This window comes from Pectinophora gossypiella, chromosome 20, assembly GCF_024362695.1.
Source record: "Pectinophora gossypiella chromosome 20, ilPecGoss1.1, whole genome shotgun sequence".
Taxonomy (NCBI): domain Eukaryota; kingdom Metazoa; phylum Arthropoda; class Insecta; order Lepidoptera; family Gelechiidae; genus Pectinophora; species Pectinophora gossypiella.
The window spans coordinates 12475337-12491089 of record NC_065423.1 but is presented as its reverse complement, the minus strand read 5'-3'; the positions used below and the strand labels follow the sequence as shown (position 1 = coordinate 12491089).

At 38.4% G+C, this 15753-nt stretch overlaps 1 protein-coding gene across 1 annotated transcript in view; it reads left to right on the top strand.

The window, feature by feature from the left end:
* Nucleotides 1-12443, top strand: part of LOC126376259 (potassium channel subfamily K member 18-like) — a 32372-nt gene extending 19929 nt beyond the window's left edge. The window contains exons 2-3 of the mRNA XM_050023558.1: nt 10458-11145; nt 11284-12443. Coding sequence (XP_049879515.1) covers nt 10551-11145; nt 11284-12077 — 1389 coding nt within the window. The 5' untranslated portion in view covers nt 10458-10550 and the 3' untranslated portion in view covers nt 12078-12443. The remainder of the gene's footprint in view (nt 1-10457; nt 11146-11283) is intronic.
* The last annotated feature ends 3310 nt before the right edge of the window (nt 12444-15753 follow it).

Sequence of the window (15753 nt, the reverse complement as noted above, 5' to 3'; positions counted from 1 at the left end):
GAATTATAATTTAATACAAATTAATAATAAAATCAAATAATAATAAAACTCTAATTAACAATGTCAAAGTTTAGTTTTTATAATCTAGAAATTCATTAATACTATAATTTAAATATAACATTTTCTATTTTAAATCTAAATGATTAGGTACTATAATATTCCTACACACGTATTCAAATAAACTAACGAACTGATTCAAACCTACAAAATTCCTTGACATTTAAATCTAATAATAATACCTAAAATTCACTATGTTTGAGTAAATATAAACTATAATTATATTTGAAATGTTATTTGTATTCAAAGACACGAAATTGTGGACGGAAAGTCTAATATTCCGTTTTGACAACCATTGTCGTACAAAACCATTGTAAATTCTACTACACGGCTTCCGTAGTTTAGTGGTTAGAGCCTTGGTCTTTCATTCTGGTGGTCCCGGGATCGATTTTTGATGAGGATGGGGATTTTTTATCACAAAAATTGCCAATATTCAAAATAACTGTTCAGTCGATTGTCCGAAATTGATGATGATGATGTCACCTCCTAGTCGCCTCGAAGAAATTGCCGTAGAACAATAAGACAGGTGTATAGCAAATACTCCTACTCGTCTACAAATGTATAATGTTCAAGTCCCATGCAACCGAAAATAAATAAAAAATTCAAATCGGGAAATTAATAATTCAGAGTCATCGACAATCGATAGCCGCGTTTCCTTCTTTAACCCCATCCCTAGAGGTAATGAAATAAGTCATTTAAATTGGAATAGAGACTTCAATGGCGGGACATTAGGCGTAGCAAGCCTGAACCCTGGTTATATTGGATTATATCACTGATTTATGCTAAATCTTTATCGTCGCCAACTGAAATTGAATTTCGGTATTGTCACATTACTTTTGGCGCAATCGGCGGAAAGAAACCTCAGCTCCCTAACCGTTTGTAACGGAACAGGTGTACGTACTTACGTGTGTTGGGATATCGTTTTTGATATTTGGGCTTTGGAAAAGGGTATCGATTAAAGAATCTCCCTTTCTTTATTTGATTTAATGTTCATCATTCTTGTGTAGGTACTGTTAGATAGCAAAGAATCGATCGACCTAATATCGACTGATCACTATGCTAATCTTCTTCTATCGTGTGGGTTGTGAGGTGAATTACCAACCTCAGCAACCCTGGTGTCAGAGTTATTATTGAGCCGCCAAAGGCCCCTGACATGGCTCATGTAACGATTATTCACTTACATCAGTAAATAGTAACCGGGACCAACGGCTTAACGTGCCTTCCGAAGCATGGATCATCTTACTTTCGGACAATCAGGTGATCAGCCTGTAATGTCCTAACCAAACTAGAGATCACAAAGTGATTTTTGTGATATGTCCCCACCGGGATTCGAACCCGGGACGTTTGGATCGTGAGCCCACCGCTCAACCACGGGACCACAGACGCAGACTATGCTAATCACGTCACAACACTAACTTACGTACTTTGAGAGATTTATATACCGCGCATTGAGACGATTGTAAAATGTTATCTTATTGAAATATCTACATTAATTGTGCTGAACTGTTCGTTCTGTTTGATAGTACCTATACAGGGTGTTAGTGACATCGTAACGAAAACTTTGAGGTATGATTCAGTTCGTGATTCTGAGTTGATATACCTAAAGTAGTTTTTTCCGTCGCAAAAGCATGGGACTGAAAATAAATAAAAAATACACTAACATTTTCATGAATTTTCCGACTGTAAAAAATCCACTTGATATCAACTCAGAATCATGGTCTGAATCATCCACCTCAGTAAGTATTTGTCGATTTATTTCGCGGTTATTTTATAAGCAAAATGTTTCAAGGCAAGTTTGTCCCACTATCTCGGTTCAGTATGTAGCTAGCACTAAGTGTCATTGTACAGTCATGAGCAATATAATGTACCCACTTTAGGACTCTGTCGCACTAACACATTTGACATTTAGTGAGACTCACAGTTCAATTTGTCATAAAAGTTAATGTGACATGGTACCAAAGTGTATACATAATTATTAATGCTCGTGACCGTACTTACCTTGAAGTAAATTAAATATTTTATAGACTTATCAATGTATTAAAAGAACCAAATGAAATTGAGGTCTCAAATGGGTTTAGCGCCCCAAATCCCCGATTACCGGATAAACCTCACAATTTAAAATCCAATTTCACGAAAACCAATAAAGTGATGGAAAATTATAACATGGTAAGTTAAACCGAAGACATTGTCTGTTTTTGCGGAACTGAGAACTAATCAGAACTTGCAAGTGTGTAAGTCTGCAAGTCGCAAGTCTGCAAGTTGCAAGATAAGACCGTGTCTGTGAGATATTACTTTGACATTTCAAGCATGGCTAGCGTCTTTTGGGAATTGCGAGGGCATTGCCAAACTGTTTGCCTATTATTTTTATATTTATTAATGACCTCTGTCGTTCAGTGGTTGATGAGGATTGCGCTCACGATCTGAATTAAGAAGTCTGACGGGTTCGGATCCTGGTGACACATACCACAAAAACCGGCCAAGTGCGACTTGGACTCGCGCACAAAGGGTTCCGTGCCAATGTGTGTGGAACCCCCCTTAAATAATAAATTTAATTGAATATAAAAGTGAATAAAGTACATATTCTGTGAATATTCCGCGTCTTGTACATTGTTTTCATTGGGGAGTCTCATATCCCCATTTAAACGCGGTAAGAACCCGTTATTATGTGCTTTAATTATTCCGCGTCTGCCTGTCGTATATCGAGGCAGAACGTGCAAAAAGTGTGTGAGCTAATTTGAATATTTATTTTATTCTATTTTTTAGTATTTGTTGCTCTAGCGGCAACAAAAATTAATCATCTGTGAAAATTTCAACTATCTGAGAATCACGGTTCATGAGATGCAGTCTGGTGACCGACGGACAGATGTACGCAGCGGAGTCTTAGTAATACGATCTTTACCCTTTGGGTATCGAACCCTAAAACTAAATACCAAACAGAACCATATTACGGCGCCGTCCCGCTTTTTGCGGAACTAATCCTAACTAAGAACTAATCCCGAACCAGAACTAGAACTACGACTAAGAACATGTTAACGAGCGTGCGATATTGCAGTCTGACGATCGATATATACGTACAGAGTCATGCAAGAACTTAACGGGACATGGAGTTTCAGAATGCGATTGTAGGTATTTTACGTCCCACTGCTGGGCACAGGCCGCCCCTCAGTCAACCGGAGGGGGTATGGAGCATACTCCACCACGCTGCTCCACTGCGGGTTGGTGGAGGTGTTTTTACGGCTAATAGCCGGGACCAACGGCTTGACGTGCCCTCCGACGCACGAAATCATCTTACTTTTTCGGACAATCAGGTGATTCAAGCCTGAAAAGTCCTTACCAAACAAAGGACCGTCTCACAAAGTGATTTCGACAATGTCCCCATCGGGAAACGAACCCAGACCTCCAGATCGTGAGCCTAACGCTCTAACCACTTGACCACGGATTCTTTGTATTTAATTTTATTTGATATGTGGGAACATAGGACTTTTTTCTAACCACAACAACATCCCACGTTAGAACATTCATCTCTTCTCAGCTACAATTCTAGATAGTCTCTTACCCCAGCTCGCAAATTGTGGAGATCAATTAATTAAACGTCAAACACAGGTAGGTATCGGTCACCGCTTGACCGCAGTGCATTCCACAATCCCGTCTCGTCGCGCAATGGACGCCCATTGGAATAGGGATGCCCGAATTTCGGTACGGTTCCTATTTGTATCGATATTTTGTAGATACCGTATTTAACACAAATACAAATGTACTTTAATGTATAGTCACTGTGGACCTGTGGTTTATTCGACAGGAAATTCCACTTGATATCAACTCAGAATCATGGTCTAAATCATCCCTCAAAGTCTTTGTTACGGTGTAACTAACATCCATACGTACTCGTATGGCTACCTGTACGTACTTGTACGGGGTGTAAGTTACATCGTAACGAATATTAGGGATGATGCAACTCATTGCTCTGAGTTAATATCAAGTAGAATTTTCGTTACGATGTCACTAACACCTGTAGGTATGTTTTCCCCCTATTCCCAGTACAGAGTTTTACCGAGTAGTCTTACCAGTTGAACTATTGGGAATTTCTTTACCAATAAACTTACTGATAAGATCACTGGGAATTTTGTACCCGTAGTAGACTTCCCAGTAAAACAAAATTCTCAATAGTCCTATTCGTTCTTAGTTTCGATAATTAATTAATCTATATACCTACATTTTACGATACTATCACTATAGTAATGTGTCAAAACGGCCATCTTAGTTTGCTGCCACTTGAAATGGTCGTACCTATCGTACAAAGTGATATCTTTTCCAGGCAACCTTTTTTTTTTTTATTATTATTTTTTTTTTTGACGTGACTTATTGTAGAGTTGCCGCAGATGGCATTAACTACTTGGCCGGACAAATGGGGAGCGCTGAAGACTCTCACCCGGTACAACGTTTAAGACAACAGGCCTGAGGGTGCCCAGTTGGGCGCGAACCTCGGCTCAGGGCGTCGTCTGAGAGGAAAAATATTTGAAAGAATTAATCGACCCTAGTGGGTCGATAGCGATAAGCGCTGAATGAGGGAAATCGTCGACCACGCCGGCGGGGTCGGTATCTTTCCAGGCAACCATTTCATAAGCAAAATATGAAAATCCAACATCACCGCGTATTAAATTATCTTGCATTATATATTATACTGTTGCTTCAACGTGTATTAAATTTTAATTGGAAGAACAGATTTGCTCTGTATAACCACATTATTATCCATTGAAATTCTGAATAGAGTTTCCTACTATTTTGTTTTATATATAATTATAAATTATGAAAGGTAGATATTGAAGTACTCGTCACTATATTCTTTTGAAATAATTTTAAATTTAATGCTCGTTATTTACTGTTTATTAATATTCTGTATATACATAATATATTAAATATACATTATAAATTGTGTATACATAATATATAATATAAATGTACTTATTGATTTCCGTGTAGTTTTTGTCCTGTGTTAAATGTAATGTACCTGTCTGTCTGTGTCTGTGGTGTCCGGAAGTAATAAATGTTTCTTTCTTTCTTTCAAATAATATTATATTATATATACATTCTCACTCCTCGCCAGCGGGATTTTATTTTATAATTTGCTTTTAGGCAAAAATAATTATACACCTCTGCTTACCCCTTCGCGGATACAGGCGCGATGTTATGTAATGTATTGTGTTATAAAATCTCGTATTTTTTCTAGTTACCGTAATTAAATTAGTCCTGCAACCGACAACACTACGGTACTAGATATCGGAATTCCGGGAGAATTAGTCTCCATACCAATACTTCGACAGTTGCGTATTTTGTCTGTTACGAGTAACGGGGTGGGTAGAGCTGTGGGATAAATTATAGGTTGTCGTAAAATTACATACATAAACTATAGAACAGAAATAGTTTGTTATATAAGGACGCCACACACAAAAACAAGACAATAACATCATTTAAAAATATCACAAAACAATTTAAAAAAAGCAAAACGGATCGGATTAACTCACGCCTGTAATCCCTAACGGGGTGGGCAGAGCCACAAGAAGTCAAAGACAACTTGCAGCCACTGTTGTTACGAAGTCCTTTATGGTGACAAAGGAATAACCTATCGCCCATAACAAATTGTTCATCATGTTAGAAAGCACAGAAAAATGATTGTAAAATACATCTCATAAAACTTTAATTTGAACTTTATTTTGTAGTTTTTCTTCTATTACATATTTTTTGTAGTTTATTTTATTGTTGTTTTGTTTTGTGACACAAAAAAGAAAATAGTTATAAAAAATCCTTATAAACTTAGTATCATCATCTCCCTAGTTTTTTTTTTTTGATGTGACTTATTGTAGATTTGCCGCAGATGGCATTAACTACTTGGCCGGACAAATGGGGAGCGCTGAAGGCTCTCACCCGGTACAACGTTTAAGACAACAGGCCTGGGGGTGCCCAGTTGGGCGCGAACCTCGGCTCAGGGCGTCGTCTGAGAGGAAAAATATTTGAAAGAATTAATCGACCCTAGTGGGTCGATAGCGATAAGCGCTGAATGAGGGAAATCGTCGACCACGCCGGCGGGGTCGGTATCGGGGACCTGAAGTGTTTGGTGTCGCGAGCTGATTGGCTGCCTCTATGGCTAGAGTAATCGGGTCGTCGGGATCGTATATTACGTCCTTCGGACGCCGATACTTTTCAGTACCGTCCCTAAGCGGAATGTACTCGGAAGCCGCAACTACCAGGGGATTTGGGTGGTGCGGAGCAGAATCGAAAAAACGTTTGGAAGCTAATTTGAGCCATTGGGCAATGGTTGGCAGACCTAGGTCAATGTGCAGATTTTCATTGCGAAGAAACCACGGAGCTCCCTCATCTCCCTAGCATTATCCTGTTTTCACAGGGTCCGCTTACCTAACCTGAAGATTTGACAGGTCTGGTTTTTACAGAAGCGACTACCTGTCTGAGCTTTCAACCAGCGAAGGGAAAACCAGCCCAATACTGGGTAGGTCACATGCCTCCTAAACTAATTTCTCGGGTATGTGGGTTTCCTCACGATATTTTCCTCCACCACTGAGCATAATAATCATTTATAATCCAAACATTTCGAAAATTATAGGTTTAGGCACGTGCTGGATTCGAACCTGCGACCTTATATTGAGAGTCAAGCATTCTTCCAACTTAGCCCAGTTGGTTAGCCCACGGCTACTAATACACCTAGTATACTTAATTTATATAATGTTCTCTCTCTCTAAGCGCATTAGGTGACTCAATAATATTATATGTTCCTTTGTATCAATAAATAAAAACATCCTAATTAACATAAAAACTGCTGGGCACAGGCCTCCCCTCAACCACCCGGAGGGGGTATGGTACAAACTTCACCACGCTGCTCCACTGCGGGTTGGTGAAGGTGTTTTTACGGTTAATAGCCAGGACCAACGGCTTATCGCGCCATAGCACGGAATCATCTTACTTTTTCGGTTAATCAATCAATCAATCAATCAATCAAATATACTTTATTGCACACAACATACAAAACAGATCAATCAATCAAATCAATCAAATCAGATCAATTAATCAGATGATTCAAGGAATCAACAAGAACTTCAGATCGTGAGCCTAACGCTCTAACCTACAGACCACGGAGGCTGATAAATCCTTTGTTTTGTACATTGTTTGACACATCCTGTCAAGCATAATTATAATTTAAATTAAATTAGATTATTGCGGATATTTTTCATAAGATCGGCTTCAATTCAATAGTATCACATTCCCAATACCCACGCAGAGCAAAGTATAATTCCGTCAGCCTAATGGTCTGGAAACTTCTTTCAATTTAATGGAATCGAGGTCTTAGTGAATCACTTGGTGAAATACTAAATGACGATAAACGAACAACTTTGCCAATCAATTTATTTAGTAGTGCAGTTGGTGTAAATATCTGTTAATGAGTTTTGAAGTTTCTTGCGCTTGGTAATAAGTCCCTAATTGTGAATGTTGCTTTTGTTGGATTTGGAACAATAAAAAAAAACAATGCTTATCTCTAGTACCAAGATACTCTTCTAGTTCAATTATCTTCTTCTATCGTGTGGGTTGTGAGGTGGATTACCAACCTCATCAACCCTGGTGTCAGGGTTACTATCGAACTGCCAAAGGCCTCTGACATGGCTCATGTAACAACTACTAACTTGCATCAGTAAGTAGTAACTGGGACCAACGGCTTAACGTGCCTTCCGAAGCACGAATCATCTTACTTTCCGACAATCAGGTGATCAGCCTGTAATGTCCTAACCAAACGTGTAAGTCGTTACATGAGCCATGTCAGGGGCCTTTGGCGGCTCAATAGTAACACTGACACCAGTGTTGATGGGGTTGGAAATCCATTTCACAACCCACACGACAGAAGAAGAAGGAGAGATCCATTTAATCATCCTTAGCATTGTCCTACATACTTACTTACCTAGGTTATTGACCTTACAGTACCTGCAGGAGATGAAGATTGAATTTCAAGCACACCACACAATCACAATATAGAAACTGTCATAAAATTTATACTCTAAATCATATTAGCTTACGTTCTATCTCATGCGCAAATAGGATATTACACTACGCTATGACCTCCGTTCCCAGAGTGCATTCTACGTGCCTGGTAATAAAAGGGTTGAGTACACTATTACAGGAGTTAGTACAAACATTTTGGCGACACATAGATTTCTTAAAGTTTATTTATTTATGTAATAATTACAACTATAAGATACCATACAGGCACATGCCAAAGGCGGGCAAGGTTAAGGCACACCCCGGACATTCCGTGCAAAAATCTGGCCCCCTTATGACATAAGTGCAAACGAGATAGACAGTCCTCTAGCGCTCCTACTCTTTAGCGGCCTACGGCCAATCAGACTAAAGTAAGATACAGAGGGGGGAGGTAAATCTACCATTCAAATTGGCGCGGGGCGGAGAGTTACCGTTCTACACGAAGTTCTTCTTTATTATACACTTAAAGATCCGTCACACTAAAGTCATGAGTGAAAAGCAAAAGTAATTCAAAACTTTGAACGAACCAAATTATTAACTTCGAGTTTGATGTGAGATGACCGACTATTTGCTTTCAATGGTACATAAACATATTAATCATTATCCTAGTGAATATTAAGTCCAAACCTATCTCGTGTCGGGAGTCATATTTCACACAGTAAACTCCCTCGCGCTCCTCTAAGCTCTCCCAGCTCTGTGTTCATTGTTCACGGATCGTATGTCCAAGTTTTGGTACCACAAAATGTTCCAGAGAATATTATGCCTGTATCACGTAGAATTCTCTATGCTACTGTTACATTTAGAGTCATTATAATAATAATGCTGAATAAAGCTTTAGGCGATTCTCGCATGACACGGATTTTGCAGCGGTGCACGCGGCGATGCGATGCTCCACCTGGTGAGAGGCATCAGCGCTCCCTATTTGTCCGGCCAAGTAGTTAATGCCATCTGCGGCAAATCTACAATAAGCCACGTCGAAAAAAAAGAGACAGTCAATGTGACCTTGCTGACTGCTTCATCGCCAACCGCTCCGGTGCGCGGAATAGTGTGAGAACCGCTCTATAGTCTAGTGGTTAGAGCGTTAGGCTCTCGATCTGCAGGTCCGGGTTTAATTCCCGATGGGGACATTGTCGAAATCCTTTGTTTGGTAAGGACTTTGCAGGCTTGAATCACCTGATTATCAGAAAAGTAAGATGATTCCATGCTTCGGAGGGCACGTTAAGCCGTTGGTCCCGGCTATTAGCCGAAAAAGCACCTCCACTAACCCGCAGTGGAGCAGTGTGGTGGAGTATGCTCTATTTCCCCTTCGGTTGACTAAGGGAGGCTAGGCTGTTTATTTGTTTTGTTCTTTAGATAATAGGTACTGAAGGGTACTCTCATTTCATTAGTTGGGTAGGAAGTTCATTTCCAGTAAACTTGATTTTTCTCATTTTTGTTAACATTTCCTTGCCATCCTAAAAATTCAGTCTTGGTAAACAAACCAAAGTAATGTCACATGATTATGACCCGCAGTCCTTTTATATTGAGGGATATTTGTTAAGAATTTATGGTATGCTAATATACGTTATTTGTTTTCTAAATTTCTTTCTTCCCCTTAAGGCACGCCTTTTACAAGTACCCGGTTCATCGGTAAGTCGGAATTTTCGCTCGCTGAATCGTTTGCTTTGTTTAGATCGGGTAACACAATGACTTGCTTTAGCTAAAAGATTTCGTAAATAGGGGAATTGATATATTATGTGTGTTTATTTAAAGTCGTAAGACTTTTTAAAGTTTTAATCCAAACCCCCATTTAATCCAACCCCCCAGAACCTTTACTAACTTTAAATAAAAACCTAATTTTATTTTAAATTATACCTGTAATTTTCTTATCCGCGGGAAAGGAAAGGGACAATGACAGCTGTTAACTTTAAAAAGAAGAGTGAATAAATGAATAGCCCGGGTGTATCACGTAGGTATCTCGCTGGTATGCAAACCGTTTGACGTGTGCAGTCAACATAATTCTGTCGGGTTATCAGCCAATGCAAATTTTTAATTAACCGAAATTTTCTAAAATGTAATTCTTGTCGTATACCGCTTAACGTGTTAGTGCGAGGGAGACACAGTTCACGAGTTGTTCCTCATACTCTTCAGAAGCTTATGACCATTTAAGACTAAAGCCTGCTTCCTTCATCTGAAGACTTGATAGATCCAGTCATTCAAGATCCGCACGTTTAGGATAGTGCAGGATTTGAATTTGCAACCTTACAATGAGAGTCAAAAAAAAAAGCCCAACTCTCAATTTCGGTAGAAACTGTACCCAGTTTATTTACGTAACTATTTATGATGTGGGGTCTGTTAATAATATTACCTTTTCCTTGTTTCAGATCTCGAACAATGGGCGATCCAGTAAGAAATGTACTGAACGCATTATAGACAATATTAACTTTAAAAATATGAGCTAGCGACATCTAACGAATATGGATAAAAATAAAAAGAAGAACCACGCCAATGGGAAATATAAGAAAAATGGTAAAGACTACAGGGTCGACGATGACATTGTTACATGCTGTCTTTGCGTCAAGACGAAGAAGAGTAAAAAGAAGAATTTAGTAGCTGGTTGCGTCACCAACTTAGGTATCTTCGTTCTTCTCCTAGCTTACACGTTGCTAGGTGCCTTCATCTTCTTGGCCATAGAGGGAACAGCAGCAAAGGTACACCAAAAGACACTAGCCACGACGTTATACCAAGCGGAGATTCAGAAGACTGCTCCTGTGGCGAAGCTAAACGGGAGTATTGCACAAGCAAGTGCCGAATTGAGATCCCAAACAGTTGAGAGTATTTGGGAGATCACTGTGTCATTAAACATCCTTTATAAGGAGAACTGGACGAGGCTGGCTGCCCAGGAGATAGCCAGGTTTCAAGAAAAGTTAGTTGCAAGAGTGGCGGCTGATGTATCAGCGCAATATGGAGGAGCAAGGGCCTTGGAGTCGGCACCCGCGTTGGTCATCGAAGACTACGAATGGAATTTCGCAAAAGCCTTCCTTTATTCCCTGACGGTCTTGACCACTATAGGTACGTATTTTTTCATTCATTTAAAATAAAGCATGTTTTTTAAGCTTAGGAGCCGTAGCATGACAGGCACAGTGTTAACGCCGTGATAAGTAACTCAAAATTTAGAACATAATGACTAATGATTTTTTTCTTTAACAGGGTACGGCAGTGTCGCACCAAAGACGGCTCTTGGAAAAGCGGTTACAATAGGATATGCAGTTATAGGCATACCACTCACACTCCTTTACCTCTCTGTGGTCGGGGCACTTCTCTCAAGGCTCGCTCGAAGCGTGTTCAGCAGAGCCTTATGTTGCTGTCTATGCACAAAATGTGGATACTGCTGCCTTGATGAGAGAACCATGGCTAGTAAAGAACGAAAGGAAAAAGTCAGAAGACAAGATGATTATCGAACTCAAACCCTTCATCTTCAAGAACCATACTACGTCCGGTCTCCATCGGGAACAATAATATCAGCGTCTCAAGCGCACAGTGTCAGCACAACTTCTATCAAAGACAAAACTCAAGGTCTGGGCTTCCTCAGAGATTGTGACTCTATGAGCTGCACAGATACAGACTCTAAAGTCTCTTTGCGTGGGTTCTCGATCCTTGCACCAGTGTCTCTATGTCTCGCTGCGATATTCACGTATATATTTTTTGGAGCTCTGATCTTGTACCAGTTGGAAGGCTGGAGTCCAATAGATGGAGTTTATTTCTGCTTTATGAGTCTAAGCACTATTGGCTTCGGGCATCTCGCTCCAGGCGCTACACAGAAGAACGGAGCTTCAACTGGAACTGTCTGGTTCTGCTCCATCTATATCATGACTGGACTGGCCCTTACTGCCATGTGTTTCAACGTCCTCCACGACGAAATTGTCCATCGCCTGAGGCATCATGAGAAGATTTTAAAGGCCAACCAGAAAGTTTTAACCCCAGAGTTTCTACGCAGGTCTTGACGAGACGATAGTGGTAACTTGAGTGATGATACGATGTTGTCCGAAGGAGAATCACTGCCAGAGGTGTTGAACCATGTTTCTGGGACGAGGTTTGAGAGAGGAGCAGTTAGAAGGTCTGTTTATACGGTAAGAGAAGAGAAAGAGCCGGAAAGAGTTACTCCAATGTAATTTATAGTATGTAGATTGTAATACAGGTTATAATGTAAAGTAAGGCACCAAGTTTTGGGAAGAGCAGAAGAGTAATTTCGTAATATTACTTTACTGTTTCATAGTGTATCAAAAATAGCGGTGTGTATGCGTCATAAAAGACTTTTGGAGAAAGAAGTCAGGAATTGTATGGCTGTTTATATTGCTGTAGTCGTTACTTGCGGGCTTAATGATAATCCTGACACCTCGTCCTCGACGCAAAAGCCGCCCAAAAGACGTGAAAGAACTGCCAAAATATGCTACAGGTTTTTTATAGGCAGCCAAAGGTATGTCACTGTGTAGAAACTTTATTTTTTAATTTCATAAGTATTATCTCTTTCAAAGGTATTTTTAATAATAATATGTACTTTGTCGTAAAACTGTATTTTTTTGAGTGTGAAAAGTGATTTGAGAAATTAGAAAAATTATGCATAATGATTTTATTATTACGTTTTGTCTTAGTTACTTTTTTAGCAACTACTTTTGTAAATATAATATTATACATATTATATTATATTTAAATAAAAATATTATAATTTTATATTTTTTACATTTAATAGGTAATATTAAATTAAATTATGTACCCTAACGTAAGAATAAAAATAGCTAAAACATTTGATAATAACTTAAAAGGCCGATACACACTGAGGTGGTTCGGGTGCGTTACGAAACGAGAAGCGAGAAATTGTATGAAATCAAATAATACTTTATTGCATAGACACACTCACAATTACCCATTGACAATTATAGAGCACTAATCACGTTGGTCTAACAGAAAGCTCGGTGAAGTGTGGGTACATAGGTTGTGTCCTGTAGGTTTGATCCTTGTGTGAGCAATTCCATAGTGCTAGGACACTTTATACAAAAATCTCGATTTTACCGTCAGCCGGCTTTACAAGTGCGTGCGAGCGAAACATACAGTCCGCGTGTGCTCATTTATTCCTTATTAACGGCTTACGGTATAAAGAAGCCGAGAGAAGTAAATTGCTTATTCTATGGCAATACTTCAATAGTTTAAAAAAAACCCGCCATTGAAACGCTCCCGAGTCCGCCGCTGTGTGAATTGACCTTAATTATAGTAACTGAAAGCACATTTCGCATAATAATTATAGTTCCATAAAATTAATAACATCAACACCTGTATTCAAAGATGTTAACTCGAACTTTCCTGAACTCTGCCTTTAGTTAAGGTCATCTCTAGGCCTTCCTCGAACTCAACTCAAAATCGGTATTCCTAGAGGGCGCGTCAACCTCATCTCGAGTTTACTCCATGACGTCATTATTTTAATATTATTATGTGGGCAGTGTGGTATGTTCGACTCCAGTGAATAAAATCCTCAAGTAGAGAACTTAAATGGCCCCAGATCCTGCAAACACCTTCTAATTTTACATTAAGTTATACCTGTCATTTTCATATCCGCCGAAAAGGACAGGGACGGATGATTGACAACTCTTAATTTTAGGAAAAATGAGTAAATGAACGCATTACTCGGGCGAATCAAAAAGGTATCGGTATGCAAAATGTTTGACGTGTGCTGTCAACTTAATTGTGTCGGTCCATGCAAAATTTTTATAGGTTTGTTTTAGATTTGTGATTAAAACTGACTTGTGTTCCATAAATTTTATGCCTGTCCCTTTCCCTTTCGGCGGGTAAGAAAATTACAGATATAACTTAAAATAAAATTAGATGGTGTTTACAGGAATTATTAGCACCAATGTCAACTTAAAATACCAAAGTGCTTAGCTGAGGCCATGTCGAGTGGAGGTAGTTTCGAGTTAATATCTTAGAATACGGGTATCAGTCTATATTTGCGTAGATTTGCGCGCTGGCTGTACCTATTATAAGTAAATAAATGACTGACCACAATGTGTAATATTCCTTAGATCAATTATTTTAAAACATAGTTTTTAATAAAATACTTAAATTAATATTAAATTTTAAGAAGGCGAGTAGAAATAAGTGATGACTAACTTTAACCGTCACATCATTTGTTCGATTCCCAGTCGGGATTTCGAAAATAAACTTGCTAAATTCACTTGGGACCGGGTGTCTCTACCAATACACAGTGGAGCAGCGTGCTGGAGTATTACCATATTCCCTTCTGATCGATACGGGGAGCAAGTGCCCCAGCAGTGGGACGTTCGAAAAATAATAATTATGTTTATGTTGTTATTTAAGAATTCAATATGAACAATCACTCTTTTACCGGTAACATTATAAAATATTAACATAAATTTAAAGAATTATTATTATATTCATCGTATCGAAATAGTAGAATTTATTGAAAATATTTTAACTAAAAATTTAATTTATTTGTAAAAATCAAAACTTATGAAATAAATTAAAAGAATCGGAAAACCTAACTGCAAAATTGCCTAAAATATTATCTACTTAATTAAAAAAAATACCAGCTTACCTAAATCATCGAAATAAAAATAAAAGCGAAAGGGGTTTTTTTCCTCTAACATTTAAACATATTCTTTGTTTGAACAATATGTTTTTTTTTACCGAATATTAGGAAATAAAATGTTTTTAAATTATATAAATCTTTATTAATTATAATCTTAGTAAAATTATTATTACTAAATATGTTTTTAAAATGATGTAAATGCCAAATTAAAAATAATGTATAAAAATTATAACGTATCATATATTTACTAATTTAGAATTTAAACATAAAGAAACAGTTGTTTGACAGCTGTAATGTAAAACTGTCTTTTATAATGTAAAATTTCTAAGTCAGACATTAAATGTAAAATGTAGAAGTTTTACAATAATGTAAAATATATTGAAGTCGGGTATTAAAATGTTTAAGTTGGACATTAATTAAATGTAAAATGTATAAGTTTTGTCAGTTTTAGCACGAGTGAATGTAGAGAATAGAGACGTATGAAGTGTGTAAAAATTATATGAGTATTATAATTATTTACGGATTGTGTGATGGATTTTAATGATAGCGAAATAAACACTTTTAAAAAGAATTGACTTATTATTTATTTGTTCTCTTTAGTTTTTTACTTGAGTATACTCACGAATATTTCCCAATTGGGATAGTCAGAAGTAAATTCATCGCACGATGAACTAAGTACCCACACCGAGCTTTTTTTTTTGACGTGACTTATTGTAGATTTGCCGCAGATGGCATTAACTACTTGGCCGGACAAATGGGGAGCGCTGAAGGCTCTCACCCGGTACAACGTTTAAGACAACAGGCCTCGGCTCAGGGCGTCGTCTGAGAGGGAAAATATTTGAAAGAATTAATCGACCCTAGTGGGTCGATAGCGATAAGCGCTGAATGAGGGAAATCGTCGACCACGCCGGCGGGGTCTGTATCGGAGACCTACACCGAGCTTCCTGCTAGACCAATATGTTAGAGCAATGTGAAACGTATTGCCGTCTAGAATAGTCAAGTGAAAATTGCACGTAAGATTATGGTGCACGTGCGGTACCGGGGATTGAACCACCGCTACCCATTTAAGGCTCACGACT